General features: G+C 42.1%; 1 protein-coding gene and 1 long non-coding RNA gene across 2 annotated transcripts in view; both read right to left on the bottom strand.

Annotated features, from left to right (window-relative positions):
- The window catches only part of plcxd2 (phosphatidylinositol-specific phospholipase C, X domain containing 2), a 9,432-nt gene extending 2,315 nt beyond the window's left edge, over nt 1-7,117 (bottom strand). Inside the window, exons 1-4 of the mRNA XM_042298949.1 lie at nt 6,997-7,117; nt 4,836-4,972; nt 4,625-4,744; nt 4,302-4,511 (exon numbers count right to left, since the gene is read on the bottom strand). Coding sequence (XP_042154883.1) covers nt 4,302-4,511; nt 4,625-4,744; nt 4,836-4,972; nt 6,997-7,099 — 570 coding nt within the window. The 5' untranslated portion in view covers nt 7,100-7,117. The remainder of the gene's footprint in view (nt 1-4,301; nt 4,512-4,624; nt 4,745-4,835; nt 4,973-6,996) is intronic.
- Nucleotides 7,118-13,029: 5,912 nt separating this feature from the next.
- Nucleotides 13,030-15,214, bottom strand: LOC121839547. The gene is made up of 4 exons (XR_006078995.1): nt 15,047-15,214; nt 14,568-14,666; nt 14,340-14,466; nt 13,030-14,159 (listed from the first exon to the last, which is right to left on the bottom strand). It is a non-coding gene; the product is annotated as an uncharacterized LOC121839547 (long non-coding RNA).
- Nucleotides 15,215-25,374: the final 10,160 nt, after the last annotated feature.

The raw sequence follows: 25,374 nt of genomic DNA, 5'->3' as shown, positions 1-25,374 counted from the left end.
GACTCAGACTCACTCTCAGAACATTTCGTTTTCACACCTTAACCCTTAATCTGTCTATCTGCTAATTATTATGACTCACCTATTGTACCGGTCTCGTCGCCTGTCTAATTACTACACACCTGTCACCTGCCAGGTAATCTGGCTCTAGAATCGAGATTAGGGTCACAGAACATAGAAACTCACCTGACCACATCTCTAAATGAGATGTTTCTGAACACACACACACACACACACACACACACAAGAACAAAGGCGGAGAGTTCTGGTTTATGACCAATAACAAGTGGTGCGATGGGGAAACGTACAGGAATTTACAAGATTTTGCTCACCCAACTTGGAATACTCCGTCCTCAAATGTTGTCCTTTTTACCTTCCGAGAGAGTTCTAAGGGATTATCACCATGGCTGTGTACATCCTTCCCCAAGCCGACACACGGCTGTGTACATCCCGCCCCAAGCCGACACACGGCTATGTACATCCTTCCCCAAGCCGATACATGGCTGTGTACATCCCGCCCCAAGCCGACACACGGCTGTGTACATCCTTCCCCAAGCCGACACAAGGCTGTGTACATCCCGCCCCAAGCCAACACACGGCTGTGTACATCCCGCCCCAAGCCGACACACGGCTGTGTACATCCAGCCCCAAGCCGACACCAAAAATGCACTCAAAGATCTTTATTGGACCCTGGACAAGCTGGAGACCGCGTATCTGCAGCGTTCATTGTTGCAGAGGACTTTAGCAAAAGTAATTTGAGAACCGTGTTCCCAAATTAATATAAACACATTGACTTTCCAACTCATAGAGATTCAACGCTGGACCACTGCTACACACCTTTTCGACACGGGTATAAGGCCATCTCCCGTCCTCCTTTCGGCAAATCTGACCATGACTCCATTTTGCTCCTTCCCGCCTATAAACAAAGACTCAAGGAAAGTTCCAGTGGTCAGGTCTGTACATGCTGGTCTGACCAATCAGAATCCAGGTTCCAACTGTTTTCATCACGTGGACTGGAATATGTTCTGGGTTATTTCTGGCGATAATATCAATGAATAAGCGGACCCAGTCACCGGATTCATAAAATGATGTGATATCCTCCCCACCCCCTCAACAGCCATCTACCCTGGCCCCACCCCAATGGAAATTTGTGACCGATTGGCTCAATTCAGTCTTATGTAGCAAACTTTGTGTTTTTAACATTGGATATCATGTTATCATACACTATCATTGCATATCATACACTACAGTTGAGGAACAATGGAATAGTAATTATTTTGAGAAAAATGTCCCTTGAATGTTTTGGTACAACTACTGAAGAGCTCTTCTTTGTCTACATCCATTCAACATCGTTCACACCCCCTTAAACTTAGCCCCACCCATCTCTTTAAGGATTCACATGTGCTGCCATGTGCTAAACAGTGAGTACGGTAGTGTTTTAAACAACCCAAGACTAAAGGCTGGTTTATATTACGTCTATCGACATGTCTGTATACAGTTGTCGCAGTGACATCATGAACATTCTATTGTCATCCAACATCAAACTTGTCGTTGTCGTTATGAACAATTATAAACCCAAAAACGACAGCAGCCTGGTGGTCCAAAATAGCATAACTGGTGTATTTTAACAGCAATAAACCCACCCGTTTAAAAATATGTCAATCTAGCGAACCAGGCAACTAAAAACAACTTTCTAAACAATGTTTTGGTTAGTTTCTAGTTTGCTAGCTAGCTAGATAACGTTAAGTTAGCTGGCCAGCCAGTTCAAATAATGACCATATCATATAGCTGACAACTCCTTAACTTTAGCTCATTTGTATTCATTATTACAGGAATATAAATTTACAACAAGATCATTATTTACAAGTTAATGGAAAGCTAATTACAGAAAATAGCTTACGGTTGTGAGTGTGACGAAATAAAAGCAGGCATTCTACCAGAGAATTTTTGAACTTGTACACTGTCTCATTGGCCTAACTTTATATCCTAATTTGACTTTGGTGCAGGTCATGTTGTTCTTCACATTACCATCTCTGGTAAACACACACTATATCAAACAAAGTCTATGTTTATTTGTCACATGCACAGGATACAGAAGATGTAAACAGTACAGTGAAATGGTTACTAGACATGTAGCTAGCTAGCTAAACAACTAACCATAATCCCAACTCATAACGTATCTACACTGCATGAATCTACAGGTAGCTAAAGCTAACCAACTACACTGAACAAAAATATAAACACAAAATGTAAAGAGCTGCATTAAAAGATCCCAGAAATGTTCCATACTCGTAAAAAGCGTATTTCTCTCAATTTTTGTGCACAAATTTGTTTACATCACCGTTAGTGAACATTTTATCCTTTGTCAAGATAATCCATCCACCTGATAGGTGTGGCATATCAAGAAGCTGATTAAACAGCATGATTATTATACAGGTGCACCTTGTGATGGGGACAGTAAAAGGCCACTCTAAAATGTGTTGTTTTGTCATGCAACACAATGCCACAGATGTCTCAAGTTTTGAGGGAGTGTGCAACTGGCATGCTGACTGCAGGAATGTCCACCAGAGCCTTTGCCAGATAATTTTATGTTAATTTCTCAACCATAAGCCGCCTCCAATGTCGTTTTAGAGAATTTGGCAGTACGTCCAACCGCAGACCGCGTTAGCTCAGGACCTCCACATAAGCGGGGTGCTGAGGAGTATTGCTGTTTTCCCTTTTGTGGGGAAAACTAATTCTGATTAGCTGGTGTCACGCCCTGACCTTAATTATCTTTGTTTTCTTTTGGTTAGGTCAGGGCGTGACTAGGGTGGGTATGTTAGTTTTTGTATTGTCTAGAGGTTTTTGTATATCAAGGGTTTTTTGTAAGTCTAGGTATTTGTATGTCTATGGTGGCCTGAATTGGTTCCCAATCAGAGGCAGCTGTTTATCGTTGTCTCTGATTGGGGACCATATTTAGGTAGCCATATTCCCTTGGGTATTTTGTGGCTTCTTGTCTATGTGTAGTTGCCTGTCAGCACTCGTTTATATAGCTTCACATTCATTTTGTTATTTTGTTAGTTTGTTCAGTGTTCTTTCTTCATTAAAAGAAGTATGTACGCGTACAACGCTACGCCTTGGTCTCCTCCATACAACGAACGTGACAGGCTGGGCCTGGCTCTACAGTGGGTTAACCATGGCTGCACCCCTCCTAGTCATGTGAAATCCATGAATTAGGGCCTAATTTATTTCAATTGACAGATTTTCTTACATGAACTAACTCCGCAAAATCTTTGAAATTGTTGCATTTATATTTTGTTCAGTATAGGCTCAATGTTAGCTAGCTAGCTAAAAGTACACTTTAACTTGCAATAAAAACAACTTTCTGACAAAATATGAAACGTATAATATCTGCAAATGTAGCTAGCTACACTCTCTTGCCCGTATACAAGGATGAATGCTTCTCCCTCTGTCACAGATGCCATGGTTGCCCATAGTTTGAAGATGGAATCCGGAGACAGGTGTTTTGTATATTAGTCTTATTTGTTCTCAACTCAATTCTCACTTGCAATCACGTCTGAATTTTCTCAGTCTCCTTAGCTATCATACTCGGCATTTCACTAACTTCAAAGCTCGATCCTCCAGAAAGTGGAGAGCCTTAGCAACACTTGCAGTTCTTCGTGATATCTTTCAAAAACGCCGCGTTAGAAAAGGTTACCTACACATACTGCAGCTATTGTTAAATGCCTCTCCTGTGAAGTAGTGATGTGTGACATACACCTAGTTTCCTGAAACAAGTCACATTTATCATGCTGAATAGCCACCACTGCTCCCCCCCCCACACACACACACACTCACACAGACACGCACACAGAGGGATACAAATACCAACACTATTCTTTCCCAAGCACTCTCAAACACAAGTGCAAACACACACACCAACTGCCTCCTGACTTAATCTTCTGTCATCCATTAAGACTTACTGGCCGCTTACAGACGGAAATAGCTGTGTGTTTGTGTGTGTGTGTGTGTGTGTGTGTGTGTGTGTGTGTGTGTGTGTGAGAAAGAGAGCGAGCGAGAGAGACAAAGAGAATCAATGTCTGTGAGATGAGATCCCTGATTGACAGGTTGAAATAGCTGCAGCAGCATTTAGTAAGCAATCCACTTTAGCTTCTACTGAAATCCTGACTCCACTATTACTCTAAGGTGTCACACACACTCAACTTATAGATGACTGGGTCTTACTATCAGAGGTTCAACTATATCTGTAAGTGGAGGACGTGGAGGAGTGTTCACACTTTCTGACCTCACCCTGTCTGTCTCACCTGGTACTTGTTCTCCCAGAGATAGTCCAGAGTGATCTCCTCAACAACGCCGATCTTGCAGAGTTTAGGTCCGAACACTTCCTGGAGCATGTTGATGAGGTAGGTGTGATGCTCCATCCCCATGGCGTAGTGATGGTTAAAGTCCAGGAACACCATCTCCTTACCATGGGCGTCCAGGAAAGAGTTAATGTCCGACAGACCGTCACGCACCTGAGAGAGAGTGAGAGAAGTCAATAGTAGGAGGAGACGTTTACTCTAGGTTTTCGTGTAATAACATGTTTATTGATCTTCTAGGTGTCTGGCTATGGGGTCAGTACATCCACCTTGTGTCCAAACAGGCCATGGATGAAGTAGATCTCAGTACCAGACTCTCCAGGTTTGGATGACACACGCAGGTCAAAGTAACGAATCCCTGCATCCAGCTGCTCCTTAAACGTCAGGTTCTGGTGATAAAAGTCATATGCTGACAAAGACTGAGGATCCCATCTTTTCAATAGAGTATTGGTTAATCATCTGAACCAGTTGAACCCTCACCTGTGTCATGGACCACTTCTTCATGACTTTCTTGGAAACGAAACGGAAGGCTGTGGCCAGGTATTTGACTATGGCCTTCTGGTCAGGGCCCACCGGGGCCTTCACATCTACCCAGAAACTAAACGAGTCATGGGACCCTGAGAGAGAGGGATGAGGGGAGATTGGGAGAAGGAGGGGAGAGAGGAATGAGGAGGGTTGAGAGGGATGAGGAGGAGAGAGAGGGACGAGGAGGGGAGAGAGGGACGAGGAGGGGAGAGAGGGAGGAAGATGGGAGAGAGGGACGAGGACAGGAGAGAGGGACGAGGAGGGGAGAGAGGGAGGAAGATGGGAGAGAGGGACGAGGACGGGAGAGAGGGACGAGGAGGGGAGAGAGGGAGGAAGATGGGAGAAGGACGAGGAGGGAGGAGGGAGAGGGAGGAGGGGAGAGAGGGAGAAGGAGTGGAGAGAGGGAGAAGGAGGAGGGAGGAGGGAGGAAGAGAAGGGAGGAGGGGAGAGGGAGGAGGAGGGGGAGGAAGATGGGAGAGAGGGAGGAAGATGGGAGAGAGGGAAGAGGAGTGGAGAGAGGGAGGAGAGGGAGGAGGGGGAGGGAGGGAGAGAGAGGAAGATGGGAGAGAAGGATGAGGAGGGGAGAGATGGAGGAGGAGGGGAGAGAGGGAGGAAGAGGGGAAAAGACAGATCAAGTGAGATAGAGAAAGATATGCCTTTTCAGTCTGGAAAAGGAAGTGAAGGTCCTTCTTCTTCTGAGTGGGCTAACCATCTACTTTTGTGCATTCTCTCTCCCTCTCTCTCTCTCTGTTTCTCTCTCCATCAAACACACAAACTCAGGTCTCATGCAGGTAGTACAGATTAACACCAAGAACCCTCTCTGAATCCATTAGGATAGCCTCACTACATTGTAAACAAAACAAACACATGCATGCCACATCAGTCTCACATACACGTCACTCAGAAAATCAGTCACACCCCAGTTCCCCAGACCCACAGGTGTTGCATCACTGTTTTTCTCTCTAGCCCAACAGTAGCCTACGCTGTTCTCAGACAGAGAAGGTGCAACTTAATTTAGCTAAAGTGTGGCTTTGCTGTTAAAACCATATAACCCCAGATAGACTTTACCAGTGGGAGGTCATAAACCAAGTCAGAGCCAACAGTCATCATTATACGCCTCATGTCGACCGACATATGACACCCCTACAACACACACACACACACATACATACACATGTAAAGTGCCGTCAGAAATTATTCACACCCCATTACTTTTTCTACATTTTTATGTGTTACATCCTGAATTAAAATTGATAAAATTGAGATGTGTGTGTCTCTGGCCTACACACAATACCCCATAATGTCAAAGTGGAATTGTGTTTTTTGAAATTTTTACAAATTAATAAAAAATGAAAAACTTTAATGTTTTGAGTAAATAAGTATTCAACACCTTTGTTATTGGCAAGCCTAAATAGGTTCAGGAGTAAAAGGTGTTTAACAAGTCGCATAATGAAATTGCATGAACTCACTCACTATGTGTGCAATAATAGTGTTGAACATGATTTTCAAGGTCCCTCAGTCAAGTAGTGAATTTAAAACACAGATTATACCACAAAGACCAGCCAAAATCCTAGAGGAAAACCTGGTTCAGTCTACTTTCCAACAGACACTGGGAGACAAATTCACCTTTCAGCAGGACAATAACCTAAAACATAAGGTTATGTTACACTGGAGTTGCTTACCAAGACGACATAAAATGTTCCTGAGCGCCCTAGTTACAGTTTTGAAAATCTATGGCAAGACTATCTAGCACTGATTAACAACCAACTTGACAGAGCTTGAAGAATTTAAAAAATAATAAAATACTGTACAATCCAGGTGTGCAAAGCTCTTAGAGATTTACCCAGAAAGACTCACAGCTGTAATCACTGCCAAAGGTGATTCTAACATGTATTGACTCAGGGGGTTGAATAAACCCAATCAAGATATTTTTGTTTGTTTGTTTTTTTACAAATGTTAGAATTTTCTTCCAGTATTTTGTGTAGATCATCGACAAAAAATGACAATTACATCCATTTTAATTCCACTATGTAACACAACAAAATGTGGAAAAAGTCAAGGGGTGAATACTTTGTGAAGGCTCTGTAAATAACAGATATGGTTAACGCGCGCTTACCGGGCACTGCAAGGTGCTTCAGGGGCATAGCTGTGAGCTCGGGGGAGAGTGAGCTCATCCAGTTGGCGTTTGAGGCACCGATACCCGTGGGCCGCGTCTTCATGGCACCTCTCTGATCTCACCCCCCTTAAAAACGTTAACCGTCAAATCTGGTATACCTGCTGCCGTTGTAATGCCAGTATCCTCGCCACCCCCATGAGACTCACAGTAAAATAAATCATCCTGAGGTGAGGAGCAAGAGCGCCTTTCATGCCTCCTCGAGCCACCTGTGTATCTACCTGGCTCTTTACCAGTGGTGCGGAGCCCACCAAGGCAGCCGAAATGCCTCCAACGGGCTAATGACTTGACTAATCTTCTTAGACCGAAATTACACTCGTTATCCCCCCTCCCTTCTTCCCTCACTCCCTGCGTGCAGGTTTAAACCAGCAGGGCTTCCCTCGATGCGTGCAGTGCATTAGCCTACTCAGGCTCACCCTACTCACCACCGGAAACAGTGACAGATGGACAACGGCTTGGTCGGGGGTCTCTGTCCATCCTGGGGGCAAAATCTTAAATGGCCATAAAAATGCTTGAGTGACCATCCATCATTAAAGTGACAAAATTTCACTGCAGAATATACTGTATGTGACTGGAGAGAGTAGGAGAGAGGTGGCACTAGGAGTGGGCCTAATCGCCTACACAAGTGACCTTGTGGTTCCATGGCAAGCACAAAGGCCTGCCTGTACAAATGGCCCACAGCATAGTGCACATAGTCTACTATGAAGTTTCATGTATCACTGCTAAATATTTTAGCATAGAACAGGGGTCAGCAACAGGCGGACCACTGGCAAAAAACAGCCCGAGAGTTATATTTTCTTTGCCCCCCCAAGTTAAACATTTTTTTAGAAAAGGGATGTTCGTTTTTGGAGAATAAATAAATAAATAAATAACCAGGAAACAGCTAAACAAATAATTTTGGAAATCTGTTCCCAAGTATTCCCACCAACAACAAAACAAGAGACATATCCCACTGGGAACAGACGTCAGTTCAAAGTCTAGTTTTTATTTACATTTGGTTATGTTGTCAACTAATGTGAATTCAATTTGAAATCAACAACACATGTCACCATGTCATTGGATTTAGGTTCAAAGTTGGGTGAAAAAAGATTCCCTTACATTGATGACTTTTTTCAAATTGAATCAGTGTTCCATGTTGATTCAATGTCATCAATGAATCGGAAACAACATTAATTCACCCAATTTTTGCCCGGTGGGATGTGATTGTGTCTCAATGTAATCAAGGTATGAAATGATTGTGTATTTGAAAATAACAATCTCATTTTGGGCTCAGTTGTGAACTTGTGGATGTGCATGAGGAACAGGCAGCCAGAGTTCTACTGCACATTAGGCCTAATGTAATAAACTTGAAAGATAGACCAAGACCAGAGCTCAATTTAATTGTTCCCGGTCAACATTTTTGTCAGAATGTATTGCTTAAAAAATCTTGGCTTTTGCAACTGCCTCTCTCAAAATGTATTTTTTATTCCAAACAACAAAATTGCAGTAATGTGTGTAATGTCTGTAATATTAAGCTGCTCCTGAACTTGATAGTAGTAGGCATGGTCTCTACGCAGCTGGAGATCTCCAATTCTATGAGACAGAACTCTTTCTTTCCAACTCTCTGAACAAAGATGTCCTCCTGGTGGCAGTAAGGACACTGGAATAAGATGTCGATTTTGAGATAATTAGATTAATTGATTGCTTTATTGTTGGTTGAGTTATTGATTGTTTGGTTGGTGGAATGATTGATTGAATATAATTGGGTAATTGATTATTAAATACAATATGGTGCATTCGATGGATGACTAGAAGTTAGGATAGGATGAACTTTAAAAGTCCCAGAGGGAGAACAAAAAATCTTAGACACATTACAACTGTATACAAAATAGACCCTGTACATTACAATGATTGATTGAACCAACAATGATGAAACAGTATTGATCTATCGATTGAATGATTGTTTTATTGATTGAACAGTTGATTTGTTGGTTGATTGACTGATTTAAGCTATTCTCTTAAAATGCCAATCTACAGTTGCTACATACATTTTTTGACAAATATAAATTCATATTATGTACCCCTTAGGGTTGAATTGCAGGAAACCAGTTACCGACATTTACCGACATTTACCACCAAAAATCACTCCCTTTTCCCGGGATAAATAACTGCGACAAACCGGTAAATTATAATAAATGATTTATATGAACAGCGTGCCGCGAAATGGAACTGTTAAATTATATGTGATGTCTAAATCTGTCTTCTCTACAGCCTCTGCATGATGAATCAACGCTCAGAGTGGGGACATACAGCCCATCTCAGCATGGAGCGCAGTTCACAATGCATGTAGACCTATAGTATCATCACATCATGGTAACTTGATTTAATTCATTTTAGAACAAAGCTGTAATGTAACAAAATGTGGGAAAAGTCAAGGGGTTTGAATACTTTCTAAATGCACTATATATATATATATATATATATATATATATATATATATATATATATATATATATATATATATATATATATACCTACTAATTATACAAATTATATTTCAAAATTAAAATCAAATTTGTTAGCCTATACTTGTAACTTTGTAGGCAGCATGTGTTGCACCAAAATCGCATGTTCTCTTCTGCTTTAAGGAAAAGATTATGATTATTAGAAAGCAAATTACGGACTCCTCTTTAAATCTGCGTATTCCTTCAAAGCTCAGTTGTCCTGAGTCTGCACAACTTTGCCAGGACCTAGGATCAAGAGAGACGCTCAAGTGTTTTAGTACTATATCTCTTGACACAATGATGAAAATAATCATGGCCTCTAAACCTTCAAGCTGCATACTGGACCCTATTCCAACTAAACTACTGAAAGAGCTGCTTCCTGTGCTTGGCCCTCCTATGTTGAACATAATAAACGGCTCTCTATCCACCGGATGTGTACCAAACTCACTAAAAGTGGCAGTAATAAAGCCTCTCTTGAAGAAGCCAAACCTTGACCCAGAAAATATAAAAACTATCGGCCTATATCGAATCTTCCATTCCTCTCAAAAATTTTAGAAAAGGCTGTTGCGCAACAACTCACTGCCTTCCTGAAGACAAACAATGTATACGAAATGCTTCAATCTGGTTTTAGACCCCATCATAGCACTGAGACGGCACTTGTGAAGGTGGTAAATGACATTTTAATGGCATCGGACCGAGGCTCTGCATCTGTCCTCGTGCTCCTAGACCTTAGTGCTGCTTTTGATACCATCGATCACCACATTCTTTTGGAGAGATTGGAAACCCAAATTGGTCTACACGGACAAGTTCTGGCCTGGTTTAGATCTTATCTGTCGGAAAGATATCAGTTTGTCTCTGTGAATGGTTTGTCCTCTGACAAATCAACTGTAAATTTCGGTGTTCCTCAAGGTTCCGTTTTAGGACCACTATTGTTTTCACTATATATTTTACCTCTTGGGGATGTTATTCGAAAACATAATGTTAACTTTCACTGCTATGCGGATGACACACAGCTGTACATTTCAATGAAACATGGTGAAGCCCCAAAATTGCCCTTGCTAGAAGAATGTGTTTCAGACATAAGGAAGTGGATGGCTGCAAACGTTCTACTTTTAAACTCGGACAAAACAGAGATGCTTGTTCTAGGTCCCAAGAAACAAAGAGATCTTCTGTTGAATCTGACAATTAATCTTAATGGTTGTACAGTCGTCTCAAATAAAACTGTGAAGGACCTCGGCGTTACTCTGGACCCTGATCTCTCTTTTGAAGAACATATCAAGACCATTTCAAGGACAGCTTTTTTCCATCTACGTAACATTGCAAAAATCAGAAACTTTCTGTCCAAAATGATGCAGAAAAATTAATCCATGCTTTTGTCACTTCTAGGTTAGACTACTGCAATGCTCTACTTTCCGGCTACCCGGATAAAGCACTAAATAAACTTCAGTTAGTGCTAAATACGGCTGCTAGAATCCTGACTAGAACCAAAAAATTTGATCATATTACTCCAGTGCTAGCCTCTCTACACTGGCTTCCTGTCAAAGCAAGGGCTGATTTCAAGGTTTTACTGCTAACCTACAAAGCATTACATGGGCTTGCTACTACCTATCTCTCTGATTTGGTCCTGCCGTACATACCTACACGTACGCTACGGTCACAAGACGCAGGCCTCCTAATTGTCCCTAGAATTTCTAAGCAAACAGCTGGAGGCAGGGCTTTCTCCTATAGAGCTCCATTTTTATGGAACGGTCTGCCTACCCATGTCAGAGACGCAAACTCGGTCTCAACCTTTAAGTCCTTACTGAAGACTCATCTCTTCAGTGGGTCATATGATTGAGTGTAGTCTGGCCCAGGAGTGGGAGGGTGAACGGAAAGGCTCTGGAGCAACGAACCGCCCTTGCTGTCTCTGCCTGGCCGGTTCCCCTCTTTCCACTGGGATTCTCTGCCTCTTAACCCTATTACAGGGGCTGAGTCACTGGCTTACTGCGTCACCTGAGTGGGTTGATTCACTGATGTGGTCATCCTGTCTGGGTTGGCACCCCCCCCTTGGGTTGTGCCGTGGCGGAGGTCTTTGTGGGCTATACTCAGCCTTGTCTCAGGATGGTAAGTTGGTGGTTGAAGATATCCCTCTAGTGGTGTGGGGGCTGTGCTTTGGCAAAGTGGGTGGGGTTATATCCTTCCTGTTTGGCCCTGTCCTGGGGTGTCCTCGGATGGGGCCACAGTGTCTCCTGACCCCTCCTGTCTCAGCCTCCAGTATTTATGCTGCAGTAGTTTGTGTCGGGGGGGGCTAGGGTCAGTTTGTTATATCTGGAGTACTTCTCCTGTCCTATTTGGTGTCCTGTGTGAATCTAAGTGTGCGTTCTCTAATTCTCCCCTTCTCTCTTTCTCTCTCTCGGAGGACCTGAGCCCTAGGACCATGCCCCAGGACTACCTGACATGATGACTCCTTGCTGTCCCCAGTCCACCTGGCCGTGCTGCTGCTCCAGTTTCAACTGTTCTGCCTTATTATTATTCGACCATGCATTTATGAACATTTGAACATCTTGGCCATGTTCTGTTATAATCTCCACCCGGCAAAGCCAGAAGAGGACTGGCCATCCCACATATGCTCTCTCTAATTCTCTCTTTCTTTCTCTCTCTCGGAGGACCTGAGCCCTAGGACCATGCCCCAGGAATACCTGACATGATGACTCCTTGCTGTCCCCAGTCCACCTGACTGTGCTGCTGCTCCAGTTTCAACTGTTCTGCCTTATTATTATTCGACCATGCTGGTCATTTATGAACATTTGAACATCTTGACCATGTTCTGTTATAATCTCCACCCGGCACAGCCAGAAGAGGACTGGCCACCCCACATAGCCTGGTTCCTCTCTAGGTTTCTTCCTAGGTTTTGGCCTTTCTAGGGAGTTTTTCCTAGCCACCGTGCTTCTACACCTGCATTGCTTGCTGTTTGGGGTTTTAGGCTGGGTTTCTGTACAGCACTTCGAGATATCAGCTGATGTACGAAGGGCTATATAAATAAATTTGATTTGCTTTATCATGTTTTGAACGATGTGTATAATTCCAGTCTATATAATACAATACAGTACAGTAATACAGTTCACACTCAAAAAGATTAGCCTACTTGAGCTAGTTTCATTTAGTTACCCAAGAGAGCATATAGCTAGCCACATCTATGGGCTTTTATGTTTTTCTGTCATACGTAATGTGCAGTAGCCTACAGTATATCATGTAGCCTATGCAATGGATAACGGTACAATCATTTGGGATTTTTTGGTCTTGGACTCATTAAATATCATTAATATAGGGCTCATAAAATGTATTTAATACAGGTCTCATCAGGCTCTGATAGCATCAGATTTGAATTTTCATGCTGATCAAATCTCTAATCAAATCCAGATATGTTTGTATGCTTTATAATGCTTTTGAATGACACTTCTGGTTTTTAAAAGTGATTTATTCTCAGGGTGGAACATTTGTAAAATGCCTGGGAAATACTCAACCCTAGTAACCATTGATCATTGAAGAATATACTGCAACTTATAAATGCCTCATGAGCTTAGTTAAACTTTTGTGGGTTGGATAACTATTTATTATAGTTTCATCTTCTGATTGCCCATTTAAGTGTGGTTCACTACCATACCTTGAGTATGGTATACGTTCTTACCTTAATCTCACAGACTCCTGCACCAGGAGTAACAATGAGGGAACCCATCAGGTGTGGCACCTATGTATGACTAATTGGCATCAGCTGAAGGCCACTGCCATGGACCACAAAGTTCTCATGTTCAAGGGACATGACCTCTGCATACTGTTTGGCATCAGCTTCATGTCTATAACCTGTAACCATGACTACAACAAACACAACACAGATATTATAAAGGTCTCCACAACATAAAAAGCTATCTTTTCTAATTCATTCACTTTTATAAAGGGACTTCCAGGGACATATTGTAACGAATGCAATTGATCTTGGGATTTATTTAACTTCAAATCAGTACATTCAGGAGATAAATCTATCAATTGATACTTCCCACCTAATTTTCTCTGGGTAGCTGATGCTGTTTGAAAGACTATTGGAAGGGTTGTTAGGATCAGTGTGCAGGAGGTAATGATTTGTCCGGCTCGCTGTCTGAACCAGATCTTGGATTTAGACTGGCTTCTTGTCTCCTCCTCCACTGTCTCTATTTGGCTTTCAGTCATTGTGCATAGGTCGTCCACAGTTGTGGAGTCAACTGCACAGCCCATGATGGAGGGTGGCAGTGCTTTTGTTGTTGACTTGGGCACAAAGCCTGTGTAATGTACATTTTGTTATATAATCCGTAAATTCTGGCCTCAAAGGACAATTAGAATGGGAAAATATGTCCCCTGCCGACAAAGTTCAATTCAAAATAATAGAAAGAATCAAAAAGAATAACACACCTGCATAACATCAGAGCAACGTTTTTTGGAGCATTTTGGTTTCGTTTTAAAAAAAAATCCTAGTATTGTCGATCCACTCACAATGGGAGGCCAAGACAGAGATGATGTTGCCTGCTCCATTGTACAACCTGCCTGGTCCATCCTCCTCTTCTTAGCCCTTGCAGATAAGAAATCGATGTTGGCTACAGGGGCTGCTGGTATCTGTGGATAGGATAGAAGTTCAATATAGTAAACGGCAGGGTAGGGTGCGAGCCCAGGTCGCTGGTGTGAAAGTTAGACACCCTATGCATCGTTCCAATAGGGTTAACTCACTTGGTGGGAATTGTAATTGTGGTACACCGTGGCTGAATGTTGAGGGAAAATTATTATTAATATATCTACCTTTTTTACATGTGCAAGCATCAGCCAGCTGCTCCGTTCCATCGTGCATGTGACCGATTCTCGCATGGGGTCGCCTTCCTCCACTGCGTATAACAGGGCTCCAACATGGTAACATGACTCTGCCAACCTGCATCAGTTAAATCTATAAATTGTTTATATTTCTTAAATTGAAAGCATGAGTTTGTTACAATCAGCCTGTGAGGCTTTCATCAGATTCACTGCTCTTACCCTGCCATACACCTTAGCCTGCCACATCACCTCTCCATCTGCCTTCACCATCACCTAGGTCCTCAAAGCAGGGCCTGACATTTGCTGCTATTGGTTCACCTGACCAAAACAAAAAGGATAACAACGTGAGAAATATATACATAGATCAAGTCAAACTGTGGGAGGTGCATGATCATTTTTCAATCAATCCAGGGGATTAGCTAAATAGTTAACGTTAGCTAGCTATCGTGCTACAGAAACGTAATGCTAACAAGTAGCCTGACAAAACTTTAATGTATCACATTATATTTCTTCATTCTGAGCTGGGTTGCAACCTGGTCTTTGCTGTAGTAGCTTATCTGGTGCAGTAGATAAATTAGCTAGCTACAGTAAATAATTGCTGGAAACTGGAGGCTGGGCAAATCTGTTGTTTGATAACACCCCCGGGATTTATCGTAAAAGGATCACACTCATCGCACAGCTGGATTTTGTCCAAGTACCTGTCTCTTTCCTCGTATTGAGCCCTTTTTAAGTATTCTGACACCGCCATCTCTACCATATCTAGCAACATTAGCTTCCATTGAAATGTAGTTTGAAGCTGCCCACCAGCAAAAAAATAGAATATTGTCTTCATGACGTTTTTGATAATGACCTATTCGCCAAGTACATTTACACATACTCCGAATTTTACATGGTTATATGGTGCTGCTAGTGATCAGTGGCAACCAGTCATTCAGGGCAGGTGGGTCCTTTTGAGCCCCGCCTGTTTAGCTAAAAATAAAAAAATGTTTGTTGCCTGTTTTGCATGTTATTATGGCATTAATACATGTCCCATATCAGTTAGCAAACAATGTAAACAAAAATAAAAATGATCTCTTCAGATCCGGTGTCCCACCCGCAGGACGGTTGAGCTAATGTGCGCCAATGCGATTAGAATGAAGTTGTAAGTAACAAGAACATTTCCCAGAACATGGACATATCTGATATTAGCAGAAATTCTTGTTAATCTAACTGCACTGTCCAATTTACAGTAGCTATTACAGTGAAAGAATACCATGCTATTGTTTGAGGAGAGTGTATAGTTATGAATTTGAAAAGTTATTAATAAACCAATTAGGCACACTTGGGCAGTCTTGATAGAACATTTTGAACATAAATACAATGGTTCAATGGATCAGTCTAAAACTTTGCATATACACTGCTCCCATCTAGTGGCCAAAATCTAAATTGCGCCTAATAATTACATTATGGCCTTTCTCTTGCATTTCAAAGATGCAAAAAAATATATACAAAAAAATGTATATATGTATTATCTTTTACCAGATCTAATGTGTTATATTCTCCTACATTAATTTCACATTTCCACATATCAAGAATATGCATATCCTTGCTTCATGTCCTGAGCTACAGGCAGTAAGATTTGGGTATGTCATTTTAGGCGAAAATTGGGAAAAACAAGGGGCGGATCCTTAAATTAATAAAGCCACATACAGTACACACATGGTCTCTTTTTTGCTTTATTGAGAAAGGCAGCTCCAAAATGTAGGTGTTTCAGCCTAGCTCAGTGGTGGTGGGGCAGCCAGCGGAAAATACAGAGCGTAGGGGTTGGTAATCTTCTCTAGTTGCGCAGTGACTGGCTTGGTGTTTTGTTACTCATTGGGTCACTACATCACTGCAAAATCTACAGGGAGAACTCAAAAGTTCAAGCCCCTTGGGTGCTGCCATATATTTACATTAGAAGGGCCCATCCAAGAAGGCTCTTAGGTCATTGGCCACAGATAAAATGACGTCAAATCACGTTATCTACCGAAGCTTTGATTGGACTGATCATGTCAACATCATACTTTCAAAATCTTAGCTAGCAAGCTAGACAAGCAGTCATCATCATGAATCAAGTTGAAAAATTATAGAAAAAATTGGAGATAAACATAACACCATTGGAGATACACATAACACAACAAGTTGAAAATTCAACAATGAGTGGTTTGGAAGGAATCAGTGGCTAACTGCAAGCATTGCAAAGCAATCACTAGCCTGCTATTCAGTGGAGAGAGTGTATGGTTCAAGTCTGGGTTTAAGGGTTTCTTTTCCAGGATAAACATTCACATGCAACACCATGGACCAAAAAATGTTGAATACATTGGCCATGCTGTCAATCCGGCATGACTTTCAAGACAACTGGGAACTCAGGAAAAAAACGAGTCACCCAACTCGGAAATCCAAGTCGGGAACTCGGGCCTCTTTCTAGAGCTCCGACCTGAAGATTACTGATGTCATGACTCAACCTTATTTTTTCAGAGTTCCCAGTTGTCTTGAAAGCACCATAAATCCATATGTGTTATTTCATAGTTTTCATGTCTTCACTATTATTCTACAATGTAAAAACTAGTCAAAATAAAGAAAAACCCTTGAATGAGTAGGTGTGTCCAAACTTTTGACTGGTACTGTACTTTTGAGCATGGTGAAGTTCTTAATGACATTTTGGATGGTGTATCAGTACACCTAGTCACTACAAAGACACAGGTGTCCTTCCTAACTCATTTGCCAGAAAGAAAGGAAACCACTCAGGCATTTCATCATGAGGCCAATGGTGACTTTAAAACAGTTACAGAGTTTAATGGCTGTGATAGGAGAAAACACTGATTGATTTCCCGAGTGTGGTTTGACTTTGAAGGCGGACGACAGAGTGGTTGGAAGATGGGTACAGGTGAGGAAGGTGGGTACAGGTGACGGATCCTGAGAGGATTCCTGTAACTAGGCAGAGACCAATAAAGAGGAATGGGAATTCTATGTGCTTCAGTAAGGTGGGCGTCTTAGCATTCATAGACATGGTTATCAACTGTACTGCAACAATAGAACGTAAGTCATAGGAAATAGAGGTTATGGTGGCAGCTGCAGTGAAGTTCTTGGGCTTGCAAGGCTTTACTGCAGAAGATTTGCACGGGGTGTTGAGTGGTAGTGTTCTGTTGGCCTGGAGTAGGATTAGATAAGGTTTAATTGTGGAAAGGGGTGGAGGTTTTTCTTATTTTGTTGTTGTTGTGAAGGCTAATAGCTCTATGTGCCAGATGGCTGGTTGGTGAGGGCCACAGCCCAGGGAAAGAAACTTTTCAGGTGGTGGGAGGTTTTGTTCATGAGTGACATGAACCGCCTGCAAGAAGCACATTTTTGGAGGAGGGGGTGACCAGTGGTGGAAAAAGTACCCAATTGCCATACTTGAGTAAAAGTAAAGATACCTTAATAGAAAATGACTCAAGTAAAAGTGAAAGTCACACAGTAAAATACTACTTGAGTAAAAGTCTAAAAGTATTTGGTTTTAAATATACTTAAGTATCAAAAGTAAAAGTATTAATAATTTCGAATTCCTTATATTATGCAAACCAGACGGCACAATTTGTATATTTTTTTTAATTTACGGATAGCCAGGGGCACACTCAGACATTCATTTGCAAATGAAGAATTTGTGTTTAGGTAGTCCGCAAAGATCAGAGGCAGTAGGGATGACCAGGGATGTTCTCTTGATAAGTGCGTGAATTTGACTATTTTCCTGTCAAAATGTACTTTTGGCTGTCTGGGAAAATGTATGAAGTAAAAAGTACATTATTTTCTTTAGGAATGTAGTGAAGTAAAAGTAGTCAAAAATATAAATAGGAAAGTAAAGTACAGATACCCCCCAAAAATGACTTAAGTAGTACTTTAAAGTATTTTTAATTTAGTACTTTACACCACTGAGGATGACTGGGGTGAGAGGGGTCAGCGATGATCTTTCCTACACGGTTCCTTGCCCTGGAGTCGTGCAGGACCTCGATGGAGGCCATGAGGCAGCTGATGGAAATTGCATTGCAGTTTGCCCTTGCAGTTGGCAGACACAGACCCAAACGGTGATGGAGGAGGTGAGGATGGACTCAATGATTGATGCATAAAACGGGATCAGGATTGACTGGGAGATTGAGTTTTTTAAGCTGCCGCAAGTAGTACGTCCGCTGGTGTGTCTTCTTGGTGACCGCTGTCCTCCCAGCACCTTGTCCTCCACAGAGGCAGTTCAAGGACCTGGACAAACACCAGACTACCTCCCCCTGCTGAAGGCAGCCATACAGTGTGCTCGCTGAGGAGAGACTTGAGGAAAATTAAACCATGGCAGAGTTATCAGTGGGCACCAAAAAGGTGTGCAACTACAACAAACTGCCCCTCAGCCCCTTTCTGTGGACAGTAAGAGTGTAGCTTCACAGCCCCGGATAACCGTCAAATCCCAGGATTTGCGCTGCTCACTTTGACAGCGACAGCTTTTCAAATGCATTACAAGTTACGCTGGGTCATCACCGATGGCTGAAGCTGAAGACAGACGCTGTCCCATCCATTTATCCGGAGCATGCGGTGAGTATTATTTCTATGAGAATATTAAAAGACTGTTGAAAGAAAAACAACCATGCTGCCTCGTAGGGTTGTGATGGTCATGGAATTTTGAATGACAGTTAGAGACCAGCCAAATGACCGCGGTCACCGTAATAACCATTTGAATAGCCCAAAAAATGTATAATCAAAAAATGAAGACTCACCTTTTCTCCTCTCCTCTGCTCCTGACTGCATGTGCTGCCACAGAAATAGAATGAATAGAACAGGCATCATCCAAGTCAATGAATGATGGCATAATAGGTGGACTGGCGGAAAATACTGTGTGTGACTGTCATTGTCTCTTATATGATGAAACTGCTTTCAAACTCTTGAATAACCTCTTGTTTATTATCAATGTATATTTCTTTTGGATCCTAATTCTAGACACTATGACTCAGCTCGCCTCTACTATCAAATCACAATATCAGATCCTTATCATAGAGCAGGGGTTCCCTATCTTTTTTGGCCCACGACCCAATTTTGATATCTGAAAATCCTCTTGACCCCAACCTTGCGGGAAAAAAATTAAGTAATTAAAAGCCAAAGTTAACGTTTTTATTTGGGGCTGTAGCAGTCGATTGAAAACATTCTAACAGTATTTCTGGTTGATTTCTCAACTCACCATCACATACTTTTAATGTGGGGCTATGACTGTCTTTTTCTTCTTTGAGTCTTATTGGCAGACTACACTCATAAGGTGTATTGCCGCCACCTACTGTACGGGGTAGTAAAAAATACCCCAAAAACGAAATATGTTTTGGATGAACAAATTCATACTAATTACCAAAAACACTAACCAAATTCACAAAATTCACACTAATACCCTGAATAAAAAAACACTGTACTCCTTCAGCAGGATTGAAATCAGATCCCTACACAGGCTTGGGAACATGGGAGGGGGGAACCTCTCCACTCAGTACTCCCTGTAACGTTTCGGCTGTAAAGTCCTGGAGATCCAGAAATCTATTTTCCGCCTTCACAATGACATCTAGTTTCTTTGATTTTGTATTAGTTTGACTGGTGCAATTGATAAAGTCCACCTTCTTCACTATTAGTGTGTCGGGATCCTTCTCCTGCTTGGCATTCACTGCAGACTGTGGGACATCCACTACCATCTCCTCTCTACTCACTCCTTCAGCTATTTTCACTGCCTCCACATAGCAGACTTGCTGGATGGCCCTAATCCTAACTACTGCGACCTCCTTCATCCTTACAGGGAAATCAGGGAATTTGGATTTGTGATTCCCATCACAACAACGTGTTTCATCGGACTCTTCAACTACGACATATTTATTCATTCGAAAAACCCTTGCCATGTGTCCAAACCTTTTACAATTGTAACACTGTACAAACGGTCTCACCACATATCTCACATACCCAAGTTTTACATAAGTTGGGAGAACCACTTCGTCAAACGACAGTAAAACCGATAGGCTTTAGCTCCTTCTTTCCGATCTATCATTTGATTCAAGTGACGTGCGTCTACCACTCCTGGAATGTTATCCCTAAACCACACACTCTTTGTCCAACGAGGCACCAGAGATGACATCTTTAACCAGTGCTCTACTCTGAAAATCATAGCTTTCCACATCATACGTCGCAATCTTGTAAAGACACAGATCTTTCTCCTTTTGCTCTTTTGGCACACACGAAATCAACATCATACCGATCCTGGTCACTCTGACCGATTCCACTTTACCCAATTCGTCCTTCACCATCTTCGAGACCGCAAACGGGTCACCCAAAAAAACGTGAATCGTGAATCTCACTCCAACCATAAACTGCTGTTCATTTTCAACTTTACTCCACTCTTCTTCACCATCGTCCACTCATTCTCACCAACTGTACTCGCGCCAAGAGAATCGCACAATGCTTCCGACATTGCATCCCTCGTCTATGACAGTCAATTGCAAATTAGTTTGACATAATGTGTCTTATCTCACTACCACTAATGAGATGGGAGGCGTGGTGGACAGAGCGCGCCTCATCTCTGCTGTCACATACAATTTTCTTCTTCTTCTTCTATGGTATATTGGCAATCACACAATTGAATGAATCACACAATTGAATTTACTTGAAGCGCTGCTTCATTAGAACTCAGCATCCACTTCCGCCATCTTTCACACCCTTCCACTCCACCAACATTCAACCTGGATCAATATTTTGTTTTAATGCAGACGAGAGCACTGATGGTGCTCTTCCTAAGACAACTGGGAACTCTGAAAAATACAAGGTCAAATCATGACATCAGGTCAGAAAGTCAGAGCGCTGGAAAGAGGTCCGAGTTCTGGGAATTGGAATTCCGTGTTGGATGACCGTTCAAAACTCTTTTTCCCTGTCATAGCTCGTTTTTTTCAGAGTTCCCAGTTGTCTTGAATAAACTGAAGTCGGAAGTCAGAGATTTCTGAGTTCCCAGTTCGAGTTTCTAGTTGTTTTGAATGCAGAAGGGTATTATTCCCTTTGAGTCAGGAACCAAAACTCCTCCGCAGTGACACATCTGTTTTTCGTCAATATAGTCATGCAGCACATTGAACATCCCCTGTGCCATTTGATGCTCGGGGATCGTGAGACAGAACAATATGTCCTCGTGAATAGCATCCCGCCGACATGTATAGTGAACAAAAGTCAATGCATGGGCATCTCGGCCCTCACAGCTAACGTCCATTGGGAGAGTATAAGCTGGGGAGTTTTTGAGTCATTCAGTCAGAATTGACTCTTGATTGCTAGGATGAATTCTTCAGTTAACAGTGTTATCTGACAAAGGTATTAATGCGAGTTTCTGTGCCTCTGCCTCCCGACACATTGTTTTCACCATATCAATTGCAGCCGGTAATATCAAAGTCTCTGCAATAGTGTGTGGTTCCATAGGATAGCAGGCCTAGCCATTCACCATGGGAATTATTCAATTGCAATGGTCAAGTGCTACCTTTTCCCATGATCTAAGGGCGCTCTCTGGTTGACTTTTTTCTTTTCAATTTCAATAATTTTCTTTTAGATTTTTAAGGTTAGCCACATTACAATCAATTTGGAATACAGAAACGATATTATATATTTTTGTATATACATATTTTTTTCTCCGTATTTTGGAAATTCTCAAGCGACCCCATTTTCATATCAGGTGACCCACTAGGGGTCGCGACCCCTAGTTTGGGAACCACTGCCATAGAGAGAGAAGTGAATCTGCAGGTGGATCTATTTCATAAGGAGCCTGCAGATAATTAACCCACAGGCCAAGTGCTCAACAGCCTGTGCCATAATGGTCCAGACCTCTTGGCATATCAAAAGTTTTGCATGATTTAGATACAAGTTGTTGTTTTTCCTGCAGCTTTTTAACAACATTGATTAACCTCATCTCAATTCTGAGAAACTGTTTACATAAAGTCCCATTTAGGCTATTCTTACTTGATTGTTGAAAATCACCCATGGGTAGGATTAATTAAATTGACAGTTATTTTCATTGGGCACTGACTGCATTTTGTCCATATGGTCATTTGGGAAATTCACAAAGAAGCAGAGACACTGCCCCATAAAAATGTCTCTTAACTTCAAAAGAGATACCATGTTTTTTTATCCAACTGACCAAAAAGAAAACGGACTGTCAATGTAAATTTTGATTACTAGCCTACTTTATTCAGTTTATCTCTCTCCCCCACCCCCATCCCACCAGTATGCACAGCTGGCTGGCCACGGTCTCAATGGGTTGTCACTTGTTAACACAGCCACAACGTCATAATTATGGCTAAACCTACCCATTTATACAATTTATCTTCATAAAATCTGATTTGAAAACTAAACCTAACCTTAACCACACTGCTAACCTAATGCCTAAACCTTAACAGAGCTGCCAACTCTCACGCATTGTCCATGAAGCACACGCATTTGACCCTCTTCTCACGCTCACACGCCACACACACCTCTTATATCTGACGTGTTGGAAATTACTGCTTTTATTTTTCTAATTAGTCCATTGCATATAGTGCGGTAACCTTTGAACTGTGCTCCAAATCGTTTTGAAATCGGAGCATCTGCAACAGCAATTTGACATCACGCACGAAACCTCTATTATTGTCCTGTCTTGCCACAACACTGTGATTGGTGTAGTTATGTAAGGGATCAAGGAAATTGGATGCACATTTTAAAGAAAGGCCCCTCAAGATTAGAGTGGAACTGAATGGAGAGAGAGTTTATAAGACCGTAAAAAGAGCAGCACGGTAGCGTTGTTTTATGTACAATGTTGTCAACAAAATTAGGTTGCTGTTACTCCCGTCCCTATTGCAGAATGCAGCCTTTTGACAGCATGTACAAAAGTCGATTTAATCCACGCTCGCATTAGTCCCCTCGTTTCGAGATTGGTTTTTAGGCTGTGACAATGAAAAGGCAGCAGACAACAGCGAAGTTTGGTAGGATGACCTTATTTGTGACTATGGAAATAATTTTGTCAAACATATTGTGAACCCAAAAGTCTAAATTTCATTCTAGAAGGGGGACAATAAATATACAAATCATTTGGTTAGGTGTAGGGGAAGATTTATGTCATCTTGTCTTCAGGAGATTTTATTATCAATTTACTTTATTAAGTCTGATCAGTTGTACAATTCTCATTATTAACAAAGGGTTAAAATAAAGGGACATTTTCGTGCTTGCCAGCAAGAACCCTACCATTATTCCCCACATTTACAGTATTTTATTATTCCACTTCTCCCCAATTTACCCAGTGTCTGATATGCCTACTTGTGTCTTTGAAAATGAATTATATAAGGCTATGTAGTTTTGCAGCCATTCGTGGACGGTTTTAAATAAGTCCTACAAATGAGCAATGGCTATTAAATGCTCCAGGGCTAGAATGTCATTTTTTAGATTTAAGTACTGTGCACATGCTAGGCAGAGATGGTAGAGGGACTCACGACTCATAAACACATCATATTTGTTCTATGTAGAGTCAGATGATGGCAAGGATCTTCAACTAGTAGGCATGAACCACAGGAGTATTGATATGCATTCAATTTTTCTTGAACATTGAGTGATTTTGAGAATTAATTGTTATAACAAGAACATTTTCAAACACCCAGCACTTGGGAAACATAGATCAGGGTTGGCCAACCCTCCTGGAGAGCTAGCAGAATTTTCTTCCAGACCTGTTTGAAAGAGATAGTTGACAAAAATGACAAAATACAACACGTTTGAGTCCTTACTTTGAAAGCAGTCTATGGACAATGAGACCCACTGCCATCAGCCATTAATATTAGTATTTCCTGTGCAGAGCATTCCCACTGACCTTCCCACTGTTTCTCCCATTTGCCTATCTGCCCATCCAATTCCATTGCTGTCTGAATAAAGTGTCAAACTGAATTAGAGGATGATGCCTCTGGAATGTATACAGTGATTGAGTAGGTGAAGTTATTGTCACGCCTGCTACCACTCTTCCTCCCTCTGGCACTCGAGGGCGCCAGACTCCCCAACATTACACACTCAAGCCACCTTCAGTACGCACACCTGCCTTTCCCCGTTACGCGCATCGGCGCTCATTGGACTCACGTGGACTCAATTACTTGTGTAATTTCCTTCCCTATATCTGTCTGTTTCCTAGCTCTGTTCCCTGCTTCGGGATTGATTGTCGTCTCTCTTTGTGTTTCCCAGTTCTGATGCTGTTCCTGTCCTGTTGCATGTCCGTTCCAAATTAAATGTCAACTCCCCGTACCTGCTTCTCTTCTCAAGCATCATTCCTTACAGTTATGGAGATTGTACTCCTATTAGAGAGACGGTGAGAGAGACACTTCCTCAGGATAGCAGCAGTCCTAATATGTCCATCAGCTCCGGGGTGAGTATGAGTCGCCATCCCAACAGACCAGAGAGCTCAAGGGAGCTGAGGGTCCATGATGAGAACCACTTGATCCATAGTAATTTCTCTTCCATCCTTCCTCCACTTCTGTCTTTCCTGTAGACTTGGCAAGTAATAGCGAATGAACCCCTCCTCTCTCAGCCTCCAGTATTTATGCTGCAGTAGTTTATGTGTCGGGGGGCTAGGGTCAGTTTGTTATATCTGGAGTACTTCTCCTGTCCTATTCGGTGTCCTGTGTGAATCTAAGTGTGCGTTCTCTAATTCTCTCCTTCTCTCTTTCTTTCTCTCTCTCGGAGGACCTGAGCCAATGGACCATGCCCCAGGACTACCTGACATGATGACTCCTTGCTGTCCCCAGTCCACCTGGCCGTGCTGCTGCTCCAGTTTCAACTGTTCTGCCTTATTATTATTCGACCATGCTGGTCATTTATGAACATTTGAACATCTTGGCAATGTTCTGTTAAAATCTCCACCCGGCACTGCCAGAAGAGGACTGGCCACCCCACATATGCTCTCTCTAATTCTCTCTTTCTTTCTCTCTCTCGGAGGACCTGAGCCCTAGGATCATGCCCCAGGACTACCTGACATGATGACTCCTTG

Source organism: Oncorhynchus tshawytscha, linkage group LG16 (assembly GCF_018296145.1).
Source record: "Oncorhynchus tshawytscha isolate Ot180627B linkage group LG16, Otsh_v2.0, whole genome shotgun sequence".
In the NCBI taxonomy this organism is placed as follows: domain Eukaryota; kingdom Metazoa; phylum Chordata; class Actinopteri; order Salmoniformes; family Salmonidae; genus Oncorhynchus; species Oncorhynchus tshawytscha.
Note: the sequence above shows the minus strand (reverse complement) of the source record. Positions and strands in the feature narration are given on the sequence as shown.